Here is a 23432-nt window from a genome sequence, read left to right on the forward strand (position 1 = left end):
ACTCACTCACTCACTCACTCACACTCAACTACTCATCACTCACTCACTCACTCACTCACTCACACTCAACTACTCACTCACTCACTCACTCACTCACTCACTCACTCACTCACTCACTCACTCACACTCAACCACTCATTCACTCACTCACACTCACTCACTCACTCACTCACTCACTCACACTCAACTACTCACTCACTCACCACTCACTCACTCACTCACTCACTCACCACACACACACGACACACACCACACACAACACAGACATAGACCACACACACACACAGACATAGACCACACACACACCACACACACACCATTAGGTACACCACCATTTAAAGGTGTACCTACGTCATTTGGCCACTAGATGGTGCCCTTTGTTAGTGTGAATATGTTTTTGTCATTGTATATATGTTGTTTTGTGTTTAAATTCGTGCCAATAAATGCAGCCTTAACTGTAATTCTGCGCACACACTGAATGTAAATGATAAGTGCTTCCTTCTTTTATTAGGACTTTGAATGTGAACAAAATAAGAGCCTCCAAACCATTACAAAAACCTTTATGTGTGTTCCCGTAAAGTAGAAGCATGAGGACATGGTCACATAGAAATGCTTACGTCAAAAAGTCACGACTGCAAAAACATCAGAACCCTGTTGCAAACAAAGCAGTATTGATTAGCAGCGACTTGCGCTGCCTTTTTGCTCCCAGTCGCAAAAAAAAACGCAAGCACGCACTCCAGGGCATCGATCCGTCCGTCCGTCCGTCCGTCCGTCCATCCGTCCATCACCTCCGACGATGCAAACCGGGAGCAGCAGATTTGCCATCATCGGACTCCTTGCGTGACTGGGAAAACCTGCAGAGTCAGCATGTCGAAGCGGCCCTACGCAATGTTTTCTCATCAAGATGTCGGCTCGGCGGCAGCGTCATCTCGGGAGGCTTTTCTTGCAGGAATCCTTCCCGCTTTAAGTTACGGAGCTGGTCGCCTCGCTGGGAACGACGGTGGTCCTGCTTTGGCCTTTCCGCCTCCTCCCGCCGCCGCCGCCGCCTCCACCGGGTCCGTTCACCGGCCGGCCCCCCTTGGTCCTGTTCTCTGGGGAGACGAAAAGAAATATTAGTCACGGATGTATTGCGCCACCAAAAATTCTTTCTACTACTTTTATGATGTTTACATTTGCTAGCTACCTAAAAAATGTGTCAGTGTAACATCAGTACTTTGTTTTGTTTTTAGCAAACGCTGGAAGATGATTTGGTTGCCACGATGATGAACACAATGTGCTGCTATTATTCAGACTGCACTCGTTTTGTTTATCCGAGGCGGGCTCGCTCGCAACACTGACGGATGTCTGTTATGAAGTGCTTATGGCTCGGCGCACCTCCTGAGAGGAGACAAGAGAAAAAAAAAGCGCACACGTGCCAAAACGCTGGACAGTGTTTAGGACGCCAATGACAAAGCAAAAGACCGTCATAAAAGTAGTTCCTAAGATTGGAATAGTACAAGTCTAAACAAAACACGACAACAATGGCTTTGCTTTGCGCTTCTCGAATAAAAAAAATTCAAAAGCCTCATTCCGAGCCTCGCTCAGCATCAACACCTTGAACGTTTTTACCGGAGGGTTTATAATATTTCACCGCTAGTTGCTTTCCCGAGCGTCGTAATGAAATTCTTTCCAGGGCGAATTCACACGCGACTCATTTGTCAACGCCCGACAGCCGACTTTCCTCGACAAGGACGAAATTCACCGTGTGCACTTTGCAATATTGACCTATTGATTATGACGTGATGCAATTCACCTCTCGGGCAAGGTGTCTTGGGCACGACGCATTTCCTCCTGTCGCTCTGCGGAGGGCACGTCTGGGAGGGCCCGGCGGCCGAGGGGGTGCCTCGCGTGCGGGGGTGCTGCAGCGGGAGTCGGACCCGGGACTGAGTCCCTTTTCTGAATCCGCACGTTTTGTTTCTCTTGACGCACGAACCCCATTGGCTCCACTCGGACAGCTCGCACTCTGGAAATGAAGAGGAGGGATCATTTCCTTTTGAAAACAAATGAATTTTACTGATAGGAGTAGTTGTCATTGGCCGTTTTTGTTACTCAAATTATAAGAAAAAACACATTTAAAGTAACATTTCCCACACTTTCAATTCCAAAATGTCTTTAGTGTACATAGTTCTATTTTTGGATATACAGGACGCTTCATAAACACTAACAAAAGTTCCCCTTTTTTGGGGTTCTTTCGTTCTTTAACGTTGTTGCCACTAGAGGGAGCCTCAATATGAATAAGATCTGTGAGCTCGAGTGCAGGCATTTTGCAATCACGCAATAACAGATAACATTATATATCACATATATAACAGTAAAGCATTAACTTTAAATTCAACATTCATTTTGGTGCAACACATTTTGAAGTGCAAGTATGGCAAAAAAAAAAAAAAAACCACCTGACCACCAGTGAGAGACAGACATTTGTTTGGAATGTATAACAGTGACCAAGTTGGGGTGGACAGACAGACAAACAAAAATAATGAAAAAATAAATATAATAAAAAACAAAAATCAAAAAATAAAAACATGAAAATACATTCATTAAATAAATAAATAAATAATTCATTAAATAAATAAATACGTACGTACGTACGTACATACGTACACACGTACACACGCACACCCCCACACCCCCACACTCACTCACTCACTCACTCACTCACTCACTCGCTCGCTCGCTCGCCCGCCCGCCCGCACACCCGACCCACCCACCCACTCACACACATAAATAAATATATAAATAAATAAATAAATAAATGGCGGTGACTCACCCACACACTCCATGGTGTCGTTGGCCGGGTGCAGGCCCGAAGGGCAGCCGACGGAACATTTGCCGCTGTTCACATACAAACCCTCCTTGCATTTAATGCAAAACTTGCGTTCGAAACACATGTCGCAGTCGGGTTCGCATTCTGCAAGACACAGATGGAAAGTTTCAGTGACCTGCCACACAGGTGAGCGTGGGAATGAGAAGAAGCGGCTCTCGCTTTGTTTGGCCGCCAAACAACGCGCCAAAACGGGCGTGATTCAAAACATGGGAGGGACAACGCCGACGACAACGCTACTTCCTCACGAAGCAGGCGTTGGCGTCACAACGCCCGCCGCCGCCGTCGCCGCCGCCGCCTTCCGGGAAGAGGGCAGATCAAAAGTTGGGAATCTTGCGATGCCAATTTTGGAGGCTTTGTTTGTGTTTCTGAGATGAGCTTAAAGAGCAGAGCGCTGACTCGGCTGCGTGTGGCTCGCCGCCACAATGACACCGGATCCAAACACTGCGCTGTGTTTAAAAGAGCAACTTAGGTTGAAATGAATGATTAAGCCGTACGTCGCCGCTCATTCGGCGTCAAATGTCACATTTGAAAAAAATCAAGCTGGGTTTTCTTTCAGTGGTTTGGGAGCTTATGATCAGGGGATGCTTTGAGAATAATTGTCAATTTTGGCTATGTGAAGCCCTTTGAGACTGTTTGTGATTTAGGGCTATACAAATAAACTTGACTTGACTTGACTTGGTGCGAAATTTGTATTTTTTTCCCCACCAATGCATCAATAGACGTTGCTTTTCAATAATTGGCGGTCGCTACCGAGAGTAGTGAGAAAGGACATGGAAAAAAAAATCATGAACAGCAAGAATAATAACACTACAAACCAACATGAAAATACAATTTGTGTGAAAGTGATCACATAGCAAACATAGATTGTGGCTTTCTTTGGCATTTGCTCTTCAATTGAGGGCCAAATGGAAAATACAGATGTTCCCTCCTATAAAAAAGAAAAACAGCAGTCAATAATACATGTGTAAACATTTGCTTGAGAATTGTGTTCCAGAAGGTAAGCAGAAGCAGACTAACTTGCACGCCCACTTGCTGGCTCACCTCGGCTACAAAATACGGGAATGGCGTCCTCGGAAACTGACCTTTTTATTTTTTTGGGGGAGATAAATACCTTTTTTTTTTGCGTGTGTGCAATAACAAATTGACATTTGCAAGAACTAAACATATGAAGCGAGCGAGCGAGCGAGCGAACGAGTGGGACTCACGGGAACATCTGTTGTTGCCTCCCTGGATCCTCATGCCAAAGTATCCGGTGGGGCAGGAGGCCAGGCACACGCCCACTTGGCTGATGTTGCTGCGCACAAAGTAGATGAAGAGCTTGGCTTTGCATTTCAGGCAGCCGTTGTACTCGGAGCAGCGCTCGCAGCCTTTCGGGCAAGATGGCAGAACCTCGCCGCTCGCTGGCAAGAAAAAAAAAAAAAATTGAAAAAAAATAATGAAGAACAATGCGGAGTCCAATCATATTACATTGAAAGAAAGAAAGAAAGAAAGAAAGAAAGAAAGAAAGAAAGAAAGAAAGAAAGAAAGAAAGAAAGAAAGAAAGAAAGAAAGAAAGAAAGAAAGAAAGAAAGAAAGAAAAACATGTTATTGTTTCCAGTAACATATGAAGCGCTATAATGAAGGACATTTGTTCACGGTCGACCTGTTAAAATAACATGGTGATGTTTTGGGAATTTACTGGCATGACAATGCGTATAGCAATAAGAAACATAAGGAATTAAAAAAAAAAAAAACATGCCATACAGATCTGGAGTAAATTATGAGAGATTTTGCTTGTTATATAATGGAGGAAAATTAACATTTGTTTGATTCTATCAAATATCGACATAACTCCCAAATTGGTCATTTTTACAGAAAACTAAAAATGCTCAAAATGTTTTTTTTTTCTTTAATTTTTTCTATAAAACAAAAAAGATAGATTTGTGCAGAAAGAGGTTCTACCTACATATTTTTAGCTCACCCTTGAAAAAAGTCACGTATTTTTATTCTTATGAAAATCAAATATTTCTTTCGATAATGGTTTGGGAGGAAAAAATATGGCATATTATTTAAGAAAAAAAATTGGGGAGAAAAAATATTCAAATTGGAAGAGACTTAATTTTTTCAAGCTAAAACATGACATGCAAAAAAAAAAAATACCCCACTAAATAATAGTTATTTTACAAAATCATGAAAATAATTCTTTTTTTCCCCCTAGATATATAGTATGATGATATTATGAAGATGGAATATTTTCTTTGAAAAACTGTATGGCATATTCTAATATTGAGGGGAAAAAAATGTGGCCGTCAGATTGATCTCATCGTAGTTTGGCCTTGGTGGTTGTCACATCAATACAAGTAAGCGTCATTCGGAACCGTCGCTCAACTTTGTCGCGTCTCGCACGTCCGTTCTTTCCCACACGCAAATGTGGCAAACACAAGTCTCACTTGGCAACGGCCACATCACGCCGATGCAGACCAAACGGAATCAATCGCAGCCCGCATCTGTCTGTCTGTCTGTCCGTCCGTCCGTTTTTCATAAACAAAGAAAACCCAATCTGCGGTCCTTACCACAAGGACTTGATCGTCAACAGCTCATTTATCCACAGGAGACAACGGCGAGAAACAAGGCGATGAACTTTTACGGCTTTCTCAGAACACGCAGCGCTGTTCGGGATGGGCGCTCGTCGGCTGCTCGTCCTTTCAACCAAGTTTGGCCTTTCAACTCTCATATATGAACGTCGGCCTTATCGGCCCGCAGAGACGCACGCGCACATCAAGAAGAGAGCTTTACCAACTCCATGTCGTTAAGGTTTCCCCTTAAATGCTTGCGGTGCAAAATGTTTGGTCTCGGCTCGCATATTTTCTCTTGAATGTTGAAAAGTCAGCAGGAGCGGCAGCGGCGGCGGCAGCGGCAGCAGACAGGCGACAACGAGCATCAAAGCAAAGTCAGATGCGAACGGCGTGAAATCAAAACAACCACGGCGCCTCAGTTTACAAACAAACACCCCGCCCGCTTCACAAACAAAATTCTTAGCCTAATAGCATAATTGCTAGCTGCGCTTTTGATTTCCAAGATGCGAGGACATCGAATCAAAGCGCATTCATTCTTATGTCATCCGGATGGGAATCCCACTGAATGGTTGAAATCCTTGTATCTATCGTATTGTATTTTATACATGTTTTCTGAAAACATTCAAACATTACTTGTGCAATGAAGCTGTCGTAGCGAACAATTTATTGTCTCGGTTCACAGCGTGCTATTTTTGGATTACGAATAAAGTCTAGGCTTGGACGTCTAAGTAACTTTTTTTTTTTTTTTTTTGCAGCATCATTGGCTGAGTGTGTCACGCACTGCACGGATCTTTTGCTCGACATTAGCCTGCAGTAATAGTGTAGCTCCAAATAAATTGAAAACTAAACGGTTGAGGGAGAACTCGCGAGAATGCCACCAATGATGGTGCATTCAAATGGAGTTGTCGCCATGTCATGCTAATAAGAAATCGGCTTCATACAAATGACGAAACAAAGTACAACACTGCGGCATGAGGCTGGAAATGGCAGTTTGAAATCCTAACCCCAAGTTTAAAGTCTGACTTAAAAAGCCTCATTTAAAGCCTAAACCTATCATCGGCTTATTGGTTGAGAGCTTAGTCACGGCAGCGACGAACGGGGGAGTATTACCGACAAAGGCGGCAGATTCGACCAAGAGATATTCCCCATCCGCATATGGTCTTATTTAAGAGAATGGTTTGATGTTGTTTGCTTCAAGAATGATTTCTGGTGAATGTACTGTGTCTTGTACCAGCCCAAAAAGCACCAGCATCTGGCATTTCAAATGTTTTTCAATGGGGAAAGGTGCGATTTTTCATTCACTTGTCGTTAGCTAATGATGTTTTGTTATCGATTCCCGATGTTGTTTTGACATTTTTTGAGCGTGCCAAACAAATGGTGCTTGCTTGTGTTCTTAGCTACATTTCATCCGGGTGGTCACTCACCCCGTCTCTGCCTTCTGGCCTTGAAAGGTTTGGTGACATCACTGTCACCTATGGAACTGAGGAAGACCATCGTCAGCGCCAGCAGTCCCAGCTGCATAGTCTCTGTTGGTTTTTCCGGAAAGGCAAGGTCCCTCGGTGGACGACGTGGGGCAGAGGAACGAGTCCCTTCCTCTGCGAGTTAGGCCAATCCGTCCGTCTCTTGATGGATGATCTGCCACGCCGCCACTCTCTTATTCAATGAAGAGGATGAGTCATCGGCAAAGTCGAACGGAGCCGGAGGCTGTCAACCCATGAAGCTGAAGGGTTAGGGTTTCTCTTCCTCGTCGGTGGTCACAGCTCCAAAGATCGATAAAAGGACAGAGGCGTGCTCCTCGTGACGAGCTGCAAAGGCACAATTGTTGGTGAGAAGGCTTGCGGAAGACACAGCGGACGACCGAGAACAGGTCGGTTTGAGGTATGACGTCGTTGAAAGGAGGCCAACATTTGACAAACTCCAGTCCCCAACCATCCTTCGTGTCCTGATTTCCGCCGACTTCGTGGCTGTCTGGTTTGTTCCCGCAACGACCGCGAATGGCATTTCCCCTTTTCAAAGTCTTCCTCCGTAAAGTTTTGTAATCAATCAGGAATTTGCGTTTTTCTTTGGTCGGATTGTAAGATTGTCATCTCTAATCAGTGACCGAGCAGATGCTTAGCGAGCAGCAACATTGGTCAAATACCAAAAGAGCGAGCAGACAATTTGCAAAACTATATTTGGACTTGGATGATGACCGGAGTGTGTTTATGCTCACAATATTAATTGTAATCAAAACACATTCGGGACAGCTTTAGTGGAAAGGTCGAGGTGTATTTATAGCTCGGTTGCGACCAGGACACCGAGAAGACACGAGGACCCCGACCGACAATGGGTGGTCTTTACTTTACTTATGAGCGTGATAACCGAAGAAAAGGAAGACCATATTAGGCTGTTGTGCTCGGTGCCCGAAACAAACACAGGCACCGAGCGCTCGGTCGTCTCGCGCCGTTTATCAATTAGCGTGGGTCCAAAGACTGGGAGTGCATTAAGCTAGGAGATTTTCAGCTCGGTCTTTAAAAGCGTTGCAGAGTGCCGGCCGGCCGGCCGGCCGGGGTAATAAAAGTGAACGCTCCCAGGACCACGAGGCCAAGCAGCTTTTAGTTCTCTGAAGAAAAGTCATTAAATACGAAGTGAGCCAAGAAGAGCCTTGTAAATCAAGGTCAGCCATCGCCTGTACGTACCTAAGCGGACTTAAAGGAAGGCAAACAAGTCACAATGATGTGTGAGGCGGCCATTACCAGTGATAAATAAATGCTAACGGTGACATGTCAGTTAGCCAGGATGACACACGCAATTCAGGATGCATTATTGTCTCTGGTCATTTAAGCAAGTGCTTAGATAAGCGCTCAGGGATACTTAGTCGTTGCTAAACGGTGCTTAGTCATCATAATAAAAACACATCAGTGACACTCTGCAGCTCCGAGTTATATTTATAAGACGGAGCCAGAAAAAATGATGCAGCACCTGTTTGTTACTCGAAAGGAGCTGGCCACCAGCACACGGCTGGAGAGGAACGCTTGAGTAACTCCTGACTTGCGTCAGAACCTCTTTTATAACCCCACAAAAGGACGGACTGACGGACGGACGGACGGACGGCCACTACGACCAAAGGGCCTCCTCCGGCCATCAATTCCCTCGGGTGTTTGTACGTTGATGTGAGCCTAATTAAAAAAAAACGTAGTGTTTAAAGACCATCAAGCCTTGAGGGCTCGGTCATTAAAAAGTCAGCAGATGAAATGACCTGCCTCCTTTGTTAAAACCCAAACAGGGATGCATGACTTATTCAATCTACCTGTGGATGAACCCTTGTGGGTGATGTTTAATCCGGCCACTCCAACCTCTTTGTGCCAACCAAGGACCAGTTTCCCGTAAAAACACACTGGAGTTCACCCACACCTAAAACAAAGTTTTGTTAGGATGAATTGTGGGAAATATTGCTTTCTTGGTTTCGGCATCCCAAGAGATTTAGGATTTACAACGTTACCGCTGAATTTAGTTGTTGCAATTAGCGGAAGTCCTGCGCTTGCTTGTTTCTCATTCAAGTGACAGATCTTTCCTTTCCTTTCCTTTCCATCCCAAAACTCCAAAGGCTTTGATTTTATTGCCGGCCAGATGCTCGGTGCGCCATGTCCTCGCTGTTCTTGGTGCGCCATGTGCCCAAGCAGTTTTGATGTCTTCATTGCCTGTTGCAAAATTTGACGCTGAGCAGGATTGGTTCGTGCCAATCAATTAGCAATAGAGCTAGATCATCTGGGAGAAATATTCTTTTGTTGTTTGTTTGGAAGGTTGTGCTTTTGCAAAGGCACAGGTGGATGTGCCTCATTTTGAAATAAAACTTTAAAGTCAATTCACAGAACAAATATATTTTTGTTCATTTGTGGCTCAGCGGCTATAGCTCTAACCCACTAGACACGAGAACTCAGTGGCAAGTTACGGATTCAAATCCCGTGCAGAGTGTCGGGTAAATTCAAGATGGAAATTTCCGTAGATTGTCTTTTGTGTTTAAATCTCGCCTTTTAATGAGGAGCGGAAGCATTGAAGACGAAGACGGCGGCATTCTACACTCGTGAGTCATCTGTTTGTCATCATTTGTGATCTTATCTGTACGTGCTGTTTCACATTAGTGGCTGGTTTCAAATTATATTAGCATCCTAGTTCATTTTAAAACGAATGACGCATGTTGTTCATCAAAGTCCTCAACATACAAAAGTCACCGAATTCCCAATCCTGTTTTGATCATTTTTCTTGACAATAATACTGGAGTAACCAAAACACAGACTTAGAATATCTTCTCCTCTTCGATATGAAATTGCTGTGACATGGAATTTGATCATGTGGACACCAGAAGTGAAGATAGGAGTTTTTAGGCAAGCCAATCAATGAAAGGATGAGAATCCAACATCGCAAATCAAATGGGGTATTTGTGAAATGAAAGCCAACCTGGACCACAATGAATCAAACTTATGGAAGAACATGTGTTGTCTGTACTGCTTGAAACATCTTCTAATGTTCTTCAAATCAAATCAAATCAAAGTGTGCAACCTCAGTGGTATTACTGAAGATTCAAAACGAAAGTCTCTGGTGCGGCAGAAATGACAAGAACATTACCAGCCTTTCAATCAGAGTGCAAGCGATTTTTTTCAAATATGGGAGACCCTGAAATCACGAAGAACAAAAAAAAAATAAAAATAATAATCAGCAGTCTGTCTCATACTACTTTCAGCAAGCCAAAGCGTTGCTCATCGATAACCACAAAGAAAACCAAAGCTGTTGTGACATGGATTGACACCTTATGGTGGCCCAGTACTTTTCCTAGCCGTTATTTGTTTATTTATTCATTGTTTGTGCCTTCTTGTTTTATTTTCTTGCGCTGTTTACTTCTATGTACTACATTGTGAACTACGTCTTGTCACTGTGGGATAGTGGGAACGTCATTTCGATCTCTTTGACTTATTATTGCCTCTATTTCCCCAACCACATGAACACTAACTTAGCATGTGAACTTAGCGCAAAATGAGCCTTTTTCTACCTCACTGTTTTCATGCTTTCCTCTTACTTTTATCTCCAGTTGAACTTTTCTAACCTTCACCTGAGAACGAGAAAAATATAGTCATCACTCACTTAGCCTGGTAGCTTAGTGCCCACTAGCAAATTTTCTGTCCGCTCTCCTCCTGCTTTTATCTCTGGTCAAATCTTAATTGTCGCATCCCTCCATTGTAAATAACTCAAGTCAACTGATCACACATGGTTGGTTCGCTGGCTCACTGCTATCAGCTTCAAGCCACCTTCCTCCTGCTGCTTTCGTCTCTGTTTTCATTTGTAAAATACTCCAATCTATGACCATACCATTTGAAAGAATCACTTTTCACATGCTAATATCTAATCATCAAAAAACATGACCTAAAGCATTGATTGAATTACACACATTTACAAATACTAAAAAACAACTTTCAGTATGATTTCGTGTTTAACCACAGTAAGAAACAGAGTTGTTCAAGTCTGACAGTGCTAATATGCCACATCAAAGCAGCTTGCAAAATCATTACACAAGCTCACGTGGAAAGAAGTCATAAATAAATGGAAAGGAGCAACCCACCTGTGCCAGGGTTCACTGGGTACACTTTATTTTCCTAAAAAAAAAAATGTTATTTCAGAAAAAAGGGTCAAATTAAGAAGAAAAAAAATATTCCCATTGGAATAAGACAGCTTGATGTTTTTCCTTTTGTCTTCAGTTCAATGTGTTTCTATTTCAATGCCATTCGCCTGTGGCTTTTCTATTCCAAGTGGTCGGAGCCATCAGATGCCTCCCATTGCTGCGACTGGGTGGGTGGACCGACTGACTGACTGACTGAGGGAGTGAGTGTGTGTGTGTGTGTGTGTGTGTGAGAGAGCGTGAGATAGAGGTGATATTTGCATCCAATACTCCCAGCTGCCAGGACCTGCTCAAGCTCCGCCCACAAACTGCACTCAAGAAATGCTGCTGCCCTGCACTGCCCTTCACTGCACTGTAATAAATCTTTGGTATCATGTATGGTGCCAGAATGTTTTGTATTTGTTTTTTAAAACCAATTTTTGAATTAAGGAAAGTTGCCAGATGGCATTTGTACCTGCAGTGCAAGTGTAAAAATAAGCTAACCGTTTTCAGCCGACAGCAAGCGGCAAGTACGAGGCAAAATGGCAGCACCCCGACCGAGATGGATTAAAAAAAAAAAATTAAAAAAAGAGTGGATTTTTCTGCTTAAGCCATATTTCACAACGGTAATAATAATCAATGGCCAAAAATCAACATTTCCCAAAAGTATTTCTACAATTAAAATAACGACACTCGTCTTTGGTGCCTCTCGAGATACCGCAAAACTTTGAAATTTATTTACAGCACTATTGAGAAGATTTGTCCAAACTCAATCCAGAATGTGACATCTATCCGTGCGCCGCGTGAAACGACTACCGCTCCCTCCCGCTGATAGATTTATCTTGAGAATTAAGTTACGCCACAGTCTATTTGTTTTTCTTCATCCCGTGGCCAAGCCAGGGGAAAAGAAAAAGTGCATTTTAAAGCACGGCTGCACATCATCCTCACTTGATCTCTGTGGCTGCCACTCAAGCATTTTGATGCGTGCGCTGACAGAAAAATGTGAATGCGGCCAAGCGCCGGAGTGAATTATGACATATGATGTTTCATATAGATCATTTTGTCATCCCGCTTGTGTGTGTTAGATTGGTCGATATTAGAGCACGGAGCACACTAGCGGTTGGCAGTTGCGAGGGTCCGGGTTCCACTCTGTCGGGTTCGTTCAAGACTAAAGCCGAATGTCAAAGTCAACCCCAAGAAGACCTTCAAATGAACTCCAATCCCAAACTCGACTCAGCGCTAATAAGCACCAACAGAAAGAAAAGAGTTCCTCTGAATTTGCCAGCACCTTTATTATCTCGATAACAACCTGCACGGACGGACGGACGGAGAAGGTCCACCGTCGGCCAAGAAGGCGTCCCGGAGGAGCCCTAAAGCCGAAGCGAAACGCTTCTTTCCGTGTCAGTTCCGAGAGTGCTTATGCATGCAAACAATGCAACAAGTGGTCATCGTTCCTGCTTTGGCCTCAAAGCCGAGTACAATTATAGGCAAGGAGCTAAATGGAGCTTGAAGAAAGACCTTTACTAATGAGACCGACGGTCCAACTGTTGAACTGTGAAGAGGAATGAGCCAACTCAGACAAGGCATCGAGATAAAACCGTGACTTGTGTTTCATCAGGATGCTTGACAAAGTCTTTGATAATGAACTGTGAAGTACACGTTATGCTTTCCTTGATCTTTATCATTTCCTTCACAATTGAATCTATTAGGACACAGAACAACCTGTGCTTCGGAATTCGAGTTTGCCCCGGACATTTGGAGCGGTTCAAAGCAAAACACTTTCAGGTGTTCAAATCTGAGCCCCTTAGCTGAAATAAAGGTGTTACTTGATCAAATAAAAAAATAAAATAAAAAAAGGCTTTCAAGGGAACTATGAGGACGGACACGTGGGGGGCAAAAGACAACAGAGACAAAGAAACATGAAGTTGGAGTTGTTCGAAATGCGCCATAAGGAGAGTGGCACGGTCCAACCTTAGTCATGGTTGTAAAACGACAAAAACAAAGAACAAAATGTTCACTTGAATCTCACAGGTGTTGGAATCACTTTGCACTTTCTTGGAAGTATTGTTCAAATCAGTAGATAGTCTCAGCCTAGACTGATCCCAGGCACTCGGAATGACTCATCCACGGGTGTGACCCAGGGCTCTATCTCGGGGGCACTTCTCTTCCTTATGTCCCAGGTTCCCACCTTTTCATCATTGTGCCAACATTCTTCTTTTAACAGAGATAAACTTAGTGGAACCGAGTCCACTCTAGCCAAATCCAGACACTTCAATCTACAGTCTGCAAGTCCTCTAGGAACTAGAAAGGATTCTTCAAAAGAGCAGATAGATATAACCTCTTAAATGAGGTCAAGCAGTGAGAATATCTACGTATGTTTTCTGATCTGGACCACATGGCACTTAAAGGCTCTACACATTCCAGAAAAACAATGGATCTGGCAGTTATTGAGGCAGTAAACAAGCTGATGATAAAGTTCTATCACCATGCAGTTAGACACCTGCATCCAAAAGTCGGTGCTTGCATCATTTTGGCCTGCAGTGAAGAAAACAAAAGCCATTCTGAGTCAGCGGGACCCTAGCTTGTACCAACATTGAACACCTAAACATCCATACACCGCTGGGAACAAATGTCCTGAATCAAATCCACAGCTACCAGGAGTAGACACAGTGCGAGAGCCAAGGCCTCCATCTGGTGGCCAGACATCTGCTACGAATGGGATAAGACTGCAATTGTGCTTGGATTAGAAAAAGCCAAATGTGCCAAGAAACAACATTGGGTGAAACCTGATCATTGGGGATACTCGTATCTCTTTGCTTTTAACAGCACTCAACTCAGAAAGCAAGTGTAAATACATGGAAGATACCCTTCACCTGCTTTTAGCCTTCTAAATTTCCCAAGTCTTCAGAACCGGACTATCCACGTCAAGACAACATCACCGAGTTGATTCATTATTAATTATTTGAAAATTGGTCATCCGCTTAGTCACAGAATCTAAATTGAGAGTATGGTAAAAAAACAACTAAGGTGTTAGCTCGTTTATGTTCTCCCACATACTCAACGGGAAAGCCTACAGTTGGTACTTTTGGAAACTCCATCGTAGCATGTGCGTACAACTCAAATATTCAATTTCTTTGACTAATGTCAGAATATAACAAGAGGGTAAATCAATAATTGTGTACATTTGCAGCCTGCTGTTTTGCGGTCATAAACATCAGGAGTACAGCATTTTATCGCAATTATTCAACCTCATAAAATCATAAAATGCCAAGTGAAAATAAGATCCCCGCCCCCCTTGTTCATTGGAATCATTGCAGTTCCAAAAACAAGATTTATCACGTTTCAAACGACGTGCCCGGGAGACGGCTAACATGTGTTTGCCATATTGGCGGGCGCTCATGGACTCGCTATCACCTTACTGCAAGACGTGCTGCTGGCTCTTTAAATCTTGCTCTTAATACGTCCAGTCATATCTCGTGTCAAAATCACTTAAGCTCAAAAATAAAACCAAAAATGTGGGGGAAGGACACATGACTAATTTGCATTTTGCAACTTCAACGAACATAAGTTTTATTTCATACCAGGTGGAAGGACCTCTTTGTGGACGCAAAAGCTTTGCTTAAAGAGGACATAACATCAATTATTTTGCAGGACTGTTGTTTCACGATTCGGCTCATTTGCATAATACCGTTCTCCCCCACGCCAAGTTTCTTTGCCTATAACATGACAGCTTGCCCGGGCAAAAAAAAAAAATGCTGTCACTTTCAAACAAAGACGCATATTGTAAAGTCGCCTGAGCTGCAGTTTCAGCACAGATTAGCACTAGCTAACAATATTGCGCCCACACATACAGTACGACGACATGTTTTTCTCTCCACTATATAATAGCCGCTTGGTCATGAAGTGAAAATGCAATCGACTGGTATGCATTTCAATCGGGGTTAAGACTAGAAAGGTTGGGTCAGGGCGATTTGACTTTGTGTAATTCCGGAGTTCATAAAGAAGAGATTGCATTACTGACACAAACAGGTCACATTTAATACCTCATAAAAGAAGTGTGGCCTGGTACGGATTACATTTTAAATCCCTACTCCATCACAATGGCCATGTTTTCACTATTTTTTTTTTTTTTTTACAATGTGCCCGAGTTCTTGACAGCGCATTGCTAAAGGACTTCTTGTTACCCTTATTTTCGCTCTGATTTAAAAAAAAATCCCTTAAGAACAGCAAAAAACAAAAACGCGCGCATTTTAATGATATAAACAATATGGTTGCGTAATCCAATCATAACTCAATTACACTTGTCCATTTCCTAGCATGCAATTTTATCCAGCGAGGATTTTTATAGAAGATGCTTTGTTTTTCACAAGATTTCTCTTTAATTGAAGAAAGAGGAAGCCATCCATCGGCCAAATGTGAAGTAAGCGGCTATAAACAGCCCAGTGAGTCACGGACGGCTGTATCAAAACTGGATCCTCTCTCGCTGATTGAAGCTGGCCTGTTCAGATTAGCAATTAGACGTCCCCTATCGCCAGAAAAATACTTTCCTCCCGTTTTGTTTTTTCTCAGCGTCCAATGTACTTTTGTCAGGATGGAACATTGATCCAGACGGGAGAAAAGCCACACAAAGATGACACAAAGAAGTCCATGGTGATTCGCTTAGTGTTAGGGGGATGAAGACAATAAGAGATCAAGACTATTTGCAGTTGAACAAAATGCGGATTGACGTCATTCTGAAACAGATTAGAAATCATCTGGGACCTTCTCCCTTGTGCGTGCTCACCAAACAAATGGTCAAGCCTATTTTCTCAAAGTCAAGTCTGCTAGACAGTTTAAGTGAGTCGGACGTCTTAAAGCTGTCAGCCTCGTGGTTGAAAAATGATGATGGTGTTCATTTATTAAAGACACGTCAATTGCGCGGTCTTGCACGAGGGTACGTTTTATTCAAGACACGCTTTGTTTGACCCAAATTACATAGCCCATTGTAACACGATCGCCGAAACACACATCCTTACACATCAAGATGTCACGTTTTGAAAAGCGGTTCAGAGTGCAGCAAAACAAAGGCAAAAATCTTCACACGATTAATGTTCCCGGAAAGAGCTTATGAGTCACTTCGACTGTCTACAAATTGCTCACAGGCCAGAAATGGATTAGCCCTAAATGCTGCGCGCACACACACACACACACACACACACACACACACACACACACACACACACACACACAAGACTCCGATGATTATGTGCACATCACGGTGCCAGTGAATATTTTGTCTAATTTGCAAAAAGGTGCCTCCGGCACACTGTTTATTTAAGCTTAATTACCTTTTAAAACGGCAAAAATGTACCATTGCATTGAGCCAAGCTCTGCCAAAAATGTGTTGGAGCTTTCTGTGTACAGTGTTAAAAACGCTTGTTATACATTTCACGGTGTGGCTTCGTCAAAGTTCAATGAGCCCGGCGGCCTTTGGTGGTCCTCCGACGCTATCTAACGCCGATTCAGTCCTGTACAGGATAGAACCGAATCACAAAGGACGCTTCTGAGAATAAATGGGTTGTTTTTAAATGGGGGCCCAACAATTGCGGAGTCTTTTTTAGGCTGATGCCGATATTTGTCCGAATGTGAGCTAGGAAATGTCACCGTTTCATAAAAACGGCACACAAACAATTCTGAGTGACTCCGGCGTGAGCGAGCCCATAAATAGGCAAGCGAGGGCTATTAGGCAAAGTTGAACGTAACATTACCCCAGCAAGGGAGTAAGACAAGCAGCAGCACCAGGAAATTTATGGGATCCCGCGGAGACGATCACGGGGTTTGCCAAAAACTCCGTTGCATCCAGTTTGAGGGAGTGACTTTGGTTTGAAGGCAGCAAGTCTAATTTACAGGTCCTCGTTCCCACCGTGGAGAGTGTTGTCGTTGGCCAAATGGCCCTTCTCTTCACCACGGTTAGAGTAGGGCAGATAGCCAGGAAGGTTTACAGCAGTAAATCAGATCACAAGAGTTCACCAGAGAAGTGCGAACCCGTCGAACCCTCCCCTCGCGTACACCAAACACACGGACCGAGACGACCTAAGAGGTGGGCTCGGTCCGTTTGCAAACAATATCTGGCGGGATTCCCGTCACCGCAATCGACGGTGAACCCTCCGAACCTTGGTGTGCGCCCAATATAGTCGGACCAAGACACTCCAAGTCCTTCATACTTGGTATGCACCAAACAAGACCACTTAAGTGGTCTGTTTGCAAATCCTATTCTAGTGCGGTCAGCTCAAATGTGAACGCGACTAAGACAATCAAATGTTCCATTCAAACATCTGGAGGGAAAGGTCAGTCATTTGTTTGCAGGCGCGTCGATGACGTTCCCCATCACCTTGAAGGTGGCCGTTAAAGGACTTGAAACGACTTTGACCCGCACGCACGGGTCTTTGCAGGACCTAATTTCGATGATTAGTCCGTTTTCCATGGCCGTTACCAAGACTTGTTGCCAGGTTTTCCTCTTCTTGCTCCAACTTTCGGTCCACTCCGTCAAGCGGTCATAGTGGCCTTCCTTCCTGCGCCTCGCCTCGCCTCCTCTTCTGGCATCTTTCTCACAACCACTCAAAAGTACCTACCTCAGAATAGGTCGTGAAAATGAAACGGCCGTGAAAAGTGGCCCGCTGGGGTTAGTTTCCTTACAAATATGCAAACTGGCCCAAAATGGCATTTCTGAGCTGGGAGACCATGAACACCACCATCTGGATCATTTCTTCTTTCAAGTAATGTTGGTGAGGTGCTCAGGGTTAGAAACAAGGAAGGCAAGAGAACCTTCGACTTTCTCCAGGGTCAACACATTTGAAGCCAGTGAGCGCTTGCTCTGGTCTGGAAGACCTGGTCTTGCTCTCAGCCTACGTTGGTCCGGTTCTTACTAACTCTACCACTCGTCCATTAAGTATGAAGTGAATCTTTGACTTCCGTAGTATCTGTGAGCACTTCCACTGTTTTCATTAGAACTCCTACTACTGTTTTTGTTTTTTGTACAATGCAACGTGTTAAATAAACAGCAAATGTCAGTTTGGATATATTTTCTGACCACAAAGGACAGATTGAGTTTGGATCTCATTGGTTTTGTTTTCTGAAATAGCCAAAGAAATAAGTTGAGCATCCAGGTCAAGCTTCTCTTGCACAAAACTCTGAAACGGGCCAAAATACACTACTGGCCTGAGCGATAGGAATTCTGGCCCTAAATGTTCCAACACTTTCACTTGCTCTTGTTACAACCCTTGGCAGAATATTTTTAGACTGTTTCCTTTCCTTTCATAAACATTGGTGCGTTTACAGATATGTTGCAAGGAGAGCTGAAAGAAATACATTTCAAATGGCCTTTTATTTACACTGCTAATTTAAAACAACAGAATGGACCCAAAGCGCTTTCCAATCAACCAAAGATATGAAGTCTTGGGGTTCTTCCTGACCGCTTCAACCGTTTATTTGACTTACAATGGCACCAGAACGTTTGTTTTGCTCCTGAGTTGAGTTCCTTAATCAAGTTGGCAGATGAGAAGTACAATTGGAAGAGCCTGCCTGTGTCAAGAGCCTGAGAAGAGTCAGCTCTTCTTTTCACGCACGTGACACGAATCCGAAAAGGACCGTCCGTCCGTCCGTCCGTCCGTCCGTCCGTCGTGTTTTCTCAGTGAGATCAGGACGGAGAAGCGGCTTTTCCCACAGACCCTCGACCCTCCGTGAGCACTGTCTGGAGACCAAGACAGGTTCCAGGTGGTCTGGCTTTTGATCCTCACCAGCGCGGATCCCTTGGAAAGATCATCCGGCGTAATTGTTTGTTTTGTAGGCCGCTCGGGGGGAAACGGTAGCGCCTCGCTTCCCCTTACGAGGCATGACTTCAGCGGTGGCAGCTCACAGCCTCGCCGTGACGCAGACCTCCCCGGCACATAGGCCCATAGGCCTCTCTGTCATCCCTATCTAATCCAAAGGGCAGCAGATAAACGCTGAAGATGGGATGCGGCCAGATAGAGGAAAGGGTGGACACTGGTTCCATTCAGCCAGAGAACATTGTTGGCAAGAGGCGCTCTGGCGCCCAAGCCAATCTTCAACTCGCTGTTTATATTAGCGGCTAGGAATGGTGGGAAGAAAGCAAGTGCAAATACTTAAGGAGATTTGTTTTTTTCCATCCGTGGAGACAATAGTCACGATTCCCTTATTGTCATGAGACGCTACACAAAATGACATAGTGCAGCCTGCAAAATTGTTCCATTAACGTCACTTGAAATGACGGTTGTTTATACTATCACGCTCCTTTCATAATTTCCCCATGAGCAAGCGAAAGCTTAAAAAAAGAAGACGAAGAAGAAGAGCGTTTAACTCACTGAGTTCACCTGGAGGACTTGTTGAGGGATTTTCCATAATGAATGAAGTTTTGCTTTTGGAACAGCAGTTGTGGCTCACACACAGCCTGATGGTGACAAAGAGCTTAAAGAGGTGCTCTGCAAGTCATTAGCAACACATTTTCCACTTAGTCACAAATACGTGCGTGCCTTTATTCATTCTCAAACAGTCCAAGCTTGTTTTTCTCAGGATTCTCAGTGATTTCACAGACGTACATCATTTCCTAAAAAAAACAGTAGTGTTTTTTTATTTTTTATTGCTGTCATTAGCATGAAAATAAAGTCATTGACATTTTAACATCTGTAACGGTCATATACGTAAATGTGAAATTAAGTTGAATTTGAATCTCAACCCCAGAAAATCTTGGGTTTTTAGGACCTGGTCTCAGCCTACGTTGGTCTGGTTCTTAGTCTCACTCTTGACTCAGATCAAAGTCTGGAGCTTAATAAACTTGGTCTCAGCCTTCGGCGGTTTTAGTCTTGACCTGGACTGGATTGATCTTGACCCTTCAAAGTCTTGGTCTCCTCCTAGCTAAGTCTTAGGCTACTCTAAACTTCTCCAAGTCCAGATTTGTTCACTTTTGGGGCCGTTTGAAGGCATGTTACAAATGATCAACACATTTGCCGGAAAAAAACATTTTCAATCACTTTATCACCTTTTGGAAAGGATCACTATTGTGGGATCCATCCTGACATGATCTTTATTTTCTTCTGGGTCCAGACAATTGTTAAAACGGGCCGTGGTATCTCAGCATAGAAATGAAGAGTGCGACACAGATGAAGACAGAAGCTCCTGGTTGTGTCTTCCCTTTCCAGTACTTACCAATGGAAGCAAAAATGCCTTTCCAATGACAAATGTGAAGGAAATAACTCTTGGATGGTGTTACAAAGTGGCTTTCAAGTTTCAAGATAGTGAAAGTTGATTTGTGATGGTGGTTTTTTTTTTTTCTTCTTCTTGTGAACTTCCAAAATGTTTCGACGAAATAAATGTAGTATCCAAAATCAGTCATGATTTCTGGTCCACATAGGTTCTTTAAACGGTTCTTAGAAGCGATACAAATGGAATTATTGTTTGATCCCATGAGGAATTTGTATTTATTTGCATTTCTTTGGAAGCCATATAAATGAGGGATAATTGTTTGATCCCATGCGGAATTTGTATTTATTTGTATTTGTTTGGAAGCCATATAAATGGAGGAATAATTGTCTGATCCCATGCGGAATTTGAAAGGTTGCTCGCTTATATAAGAAATGAATAGCCTCAAATAACCAAGGTTGTTTGTCATAAATAAAAAAAAGCATGGGAAAAAAAGCACAAGTCATAAAATGGTGACCAATTTACAGAATTAAAGAAGTATTTGAACCCAAATCAAAACATGTGTTTGTACTTGGTGGAGGAAGACTTATTAGCATGCGCAATGAGAGATTTCTTGTACCAGATTTTTGGCACACTCTTCTTTCCGGAAAATCACTAAAGCTTTCAAGGAACTCTAAGCTTGCCACTCCACGCATGACTTACTATGGTTCATCTTGAGCCACTCTTTCGATACATAGGAGTAAGACAAAATGCAAAACTCCTCCAGAGCTAAATAGTCTTCACCAGCTGTCAATCATCATCTGTCTGAGCTCGGCGGTGTTCCTATTTTTTCTTCAAATTTCTTTTTTTTTTTTTACTCAAAGCACAGACTCTGCGAGCGTTGAAATATTCTCCACAAATGCACACAGTGAAGTGCATTTCAATGTCACACTGATCTTGATGAACTTAAACCTTAGCCACAACTGCGTAGAGATTCCGAGCACCTCTGCCACACAGGAAAACATCTGGATCATCATATGTTTGTCATATGTATATCCTCAAACCAAGCAGATTCCCACTGCAGTAAAAAAATTCCTCACTAGGAGGCATTGCACAGACGGCTCTTAAAGTGTGTTGTTCATGATTGTGTACTCGCTGTACATTTGTGGCTGTTCCCTAAATGGTGCGCTTGTTATGAAATTTTACAAGAATGCACTTATCTGCAATATGGCGGAACATATGCATGTTTCTGCTGAGACATTTTTCTATACCACTTATTCTCACTAAGAGATCAGCAGGCAAACAAAGCTGACTTTAGAACATTAAAACAGAAGCAAACTTAATAAAGACTTACTTGGACTTGAAGAGGTTTTGTGTTGTTGTTCTCCTCAACAACAAAACTTTATAGAACCTTGAGGAAGAAAAGAGAAAAGAACATTATAGTTTGTCATCTTGCTCATCTGCCAATTAAAACACGAAGATCAAATCATTTCCGTATTCACATATTTTGTTTGACTACGTTACATTTAGCCTATCAATTTTAGCATTTGGCAGCAAATGCAATATTCTGATGAAATGATCATTGTCAATGGTAGCACACAAGTAACTTACTGCAACAATGGCACATTGTGCCCCGTGGTAAAACATTCAAATAGGATATTGGATTGTTTGTCTCATCTTGATAGCGACTTTGCTGTTTAATGTAAGCTAGTAATGTGATGCTAACTGTGATTCTCGGTGGGACTGCCACATACTACCAGCACTGCGTGTCTTAACAGATACAAAACCATTACCTGCACCATCTCTGTCCTTTTCTTCATCCATTGGTTTATACTTATTCTTTTGGTTCGATAAGTTTGCTTGATTTTGTAGTGCTACAGACGTGTTTCCAACAAACCTGGTAGAAGGGGACTCTCCGATGGTCAACGTGTCGTTGCAATGTCTTTTGGGACTTGTGTCGTTCATAGAGACCCAACGTCAGCCGTATGTCGGAGATGAGGCCCGCCAAACAGCACCGTTGTCCGCTTTCTGTGGATATTGTGGTGTAAGAAACATGAATGCGTTTCTTTTTTATGTTACACAATAATTACCGCTTCAATTAAATATTTGCAATAGCTCGCCGGCATTGTGATAAAAGCCAAATAATAATAATTTATTGTATTTCTTCTTTTAAGTTGTTTCCTATTAATAATGAATTAAAAAGTTAGCAAACCTTCGTCGGTGTTTTATGGAACAGAAAAAATATGATTTGTATTTCAAATGAAAATATTTGTTATTTACGTTTATTGACAGGTTCGCTCGGGTTGGGTGCTGTCTGATTGGCCGTCATCGTCGCTCTCCTATGACGTTTTTCCGGCTACATGTCCACACCCGTTTAAGGCTTGTACCGGACACGCGTCCCGTCCACGCCGTCCCAATCGCACCTCCCGGCCTCGCCGTCCGTGACAAAGCCATGAGTTTCAGAAGTTGTGGTCAAAAGACATAGAAATTTGTGGACTGGGTGCGGTACAACATGTTTCCCGCAGAGGGCGCCAATGCCCTATCGTTGAATATTCTATGACTGTTTCGGTTCTTTCATAGTTTGTGATATTCGATGTTCAATAAAGTGTTAAAAATAGGAGAGTGCATCATTAAAGCTGCCATTTTCCAGTGTACCTAATAACAGAGCACATTATTAGGGAAAAATCATAGTCAAAACTTACCTGAAAGTGGAAAAGCGACACCCCCACCTCCTGATTGGCTTTTTTGTTTGTGACGTGCCTCCTGGACATTTTATTCGGTAGACCATAACTGGCCACACCTGATAACAGGCCATTGTATTTGCAAATGTGGGCAAAATTGTGAAAAATATTCAAGTTTTAAACTCAACATCTTCTGCGTCAAAACAAGGAACTTTGCAAGGCAGGAACATGCGTGCGTCCGCGCTTGGTTCTATTTAAATTGAGCTTTCTCGTTTACCGTGGACACACCAGTTTGCTGTAGTGATGTGCATTCCAGTTCTTTTACGTGAACTGAATCTTTAGAATCGGTTCACTCAAAAGCTTCGTTCACCGAATCGTTCGATTCACGACATTTTAGTTGAATGATTTACAGGATATTTACTCAACTGTATTATGTCAGAGATCATTTATTCTTATTCCGTGCCAATGAGAGAAATCGGTCGCTAACTTGACAAATATTGACCCACTTTGTCATAATGTCAAATAAA

At 43.0% G+C, this 23432-nt stretch overlaps 1 protein-coding gene across 14 annotated transcripts; it reads right to left on the reverse strand.

Annotated features, from left to right (window-relative positions):
- Positions 1-481: 481 nt before the first annotated feature.
- Positions 482-23217, reverse strand: rspo1 (R-spondin 1). 14 transcript variants are annotated; one of them, XM_049729447.2, is made up of 10 exons: positions 22927-23217; positions 22018-22252; positions 21579-21635; positions 11015-11048; positions 8711-8814; positions 6846-7226; positions 4072-4266; positions 2810-2950; positions 1793-2002; positions 482-1091 (listed from the first exon to the last, which is right to left on the reverse strand). In XM_049729447.2, the coding sequence occupies exons 6-10, from the start codon at positions 6940-6942 to the stop codon at positions 964-966; spliced, it is 771 nt and encodes a 256-aa protein (XP_049585404.1). In that variant the 5' UTR covers positions 6943-7226; positions 8711-8814; positions 11015-11048; positions 21579-21635; positions 22018-22252; positions 22927-23217; the 3' UTR covers positions 482-963. The 14 variants fall into 14 exon arrangements, with proteins under 14 accessions (XP_049585404.1, XP_049585398.1, XP_049585396.1 ...); XM_049729441.2 differs by having other exon boundaries at positions 22122-22252; positions 22505-23217; XM_049729439.2 differs by having other exon boundaries at positions 22505-23217.
- Between the last annotated feature and the right edge of the window lie 215 nt (positions 23218-23432).

The sequence above is a fragment of the Syngnathus scovelli genome, chromosome 9, assembly GCF_024217435.2.
Source record: "Syngnathus scovelli strain Florida chromosome 9, RoL_Ssco_1.2, whole genome shotgun sequence".
Lineage (NCBI taxonomy): Eukaryota > Metazoa > Chordata > Actinopteri > Syngnathiformes > Syngnathidae > Syngnathus > Syngnathus scovelli.

What these genes read in the sequence shown, in the direction of transcription:
- rspo1 (XM_049729447.2), bottom strand. Translation starts at nt 6,942, where the DNA reads ATGCAGCTGGGACTGCTGGCGCTGACGATGGTCTTCCTCAGTTCCATA. An exon ending in AGGCAACAACAGATGTTCCC is followed by an intron (nt 2,951 to 4,071) that starts GTGAGTCCCACT and finishes TGTGTCTTGCAG; the next exon opens with AATGCGAACCCGACTGCGAC. An exon ending in CGACACCATGGAGTGTGTGG is followed by an intron (nt 2,003 to 2,809) that starts GTGAGTCACCGC and finishes CTTCATTTCCAG; the next exon opens with AGTGCGAGCTGTCCGAGTGG.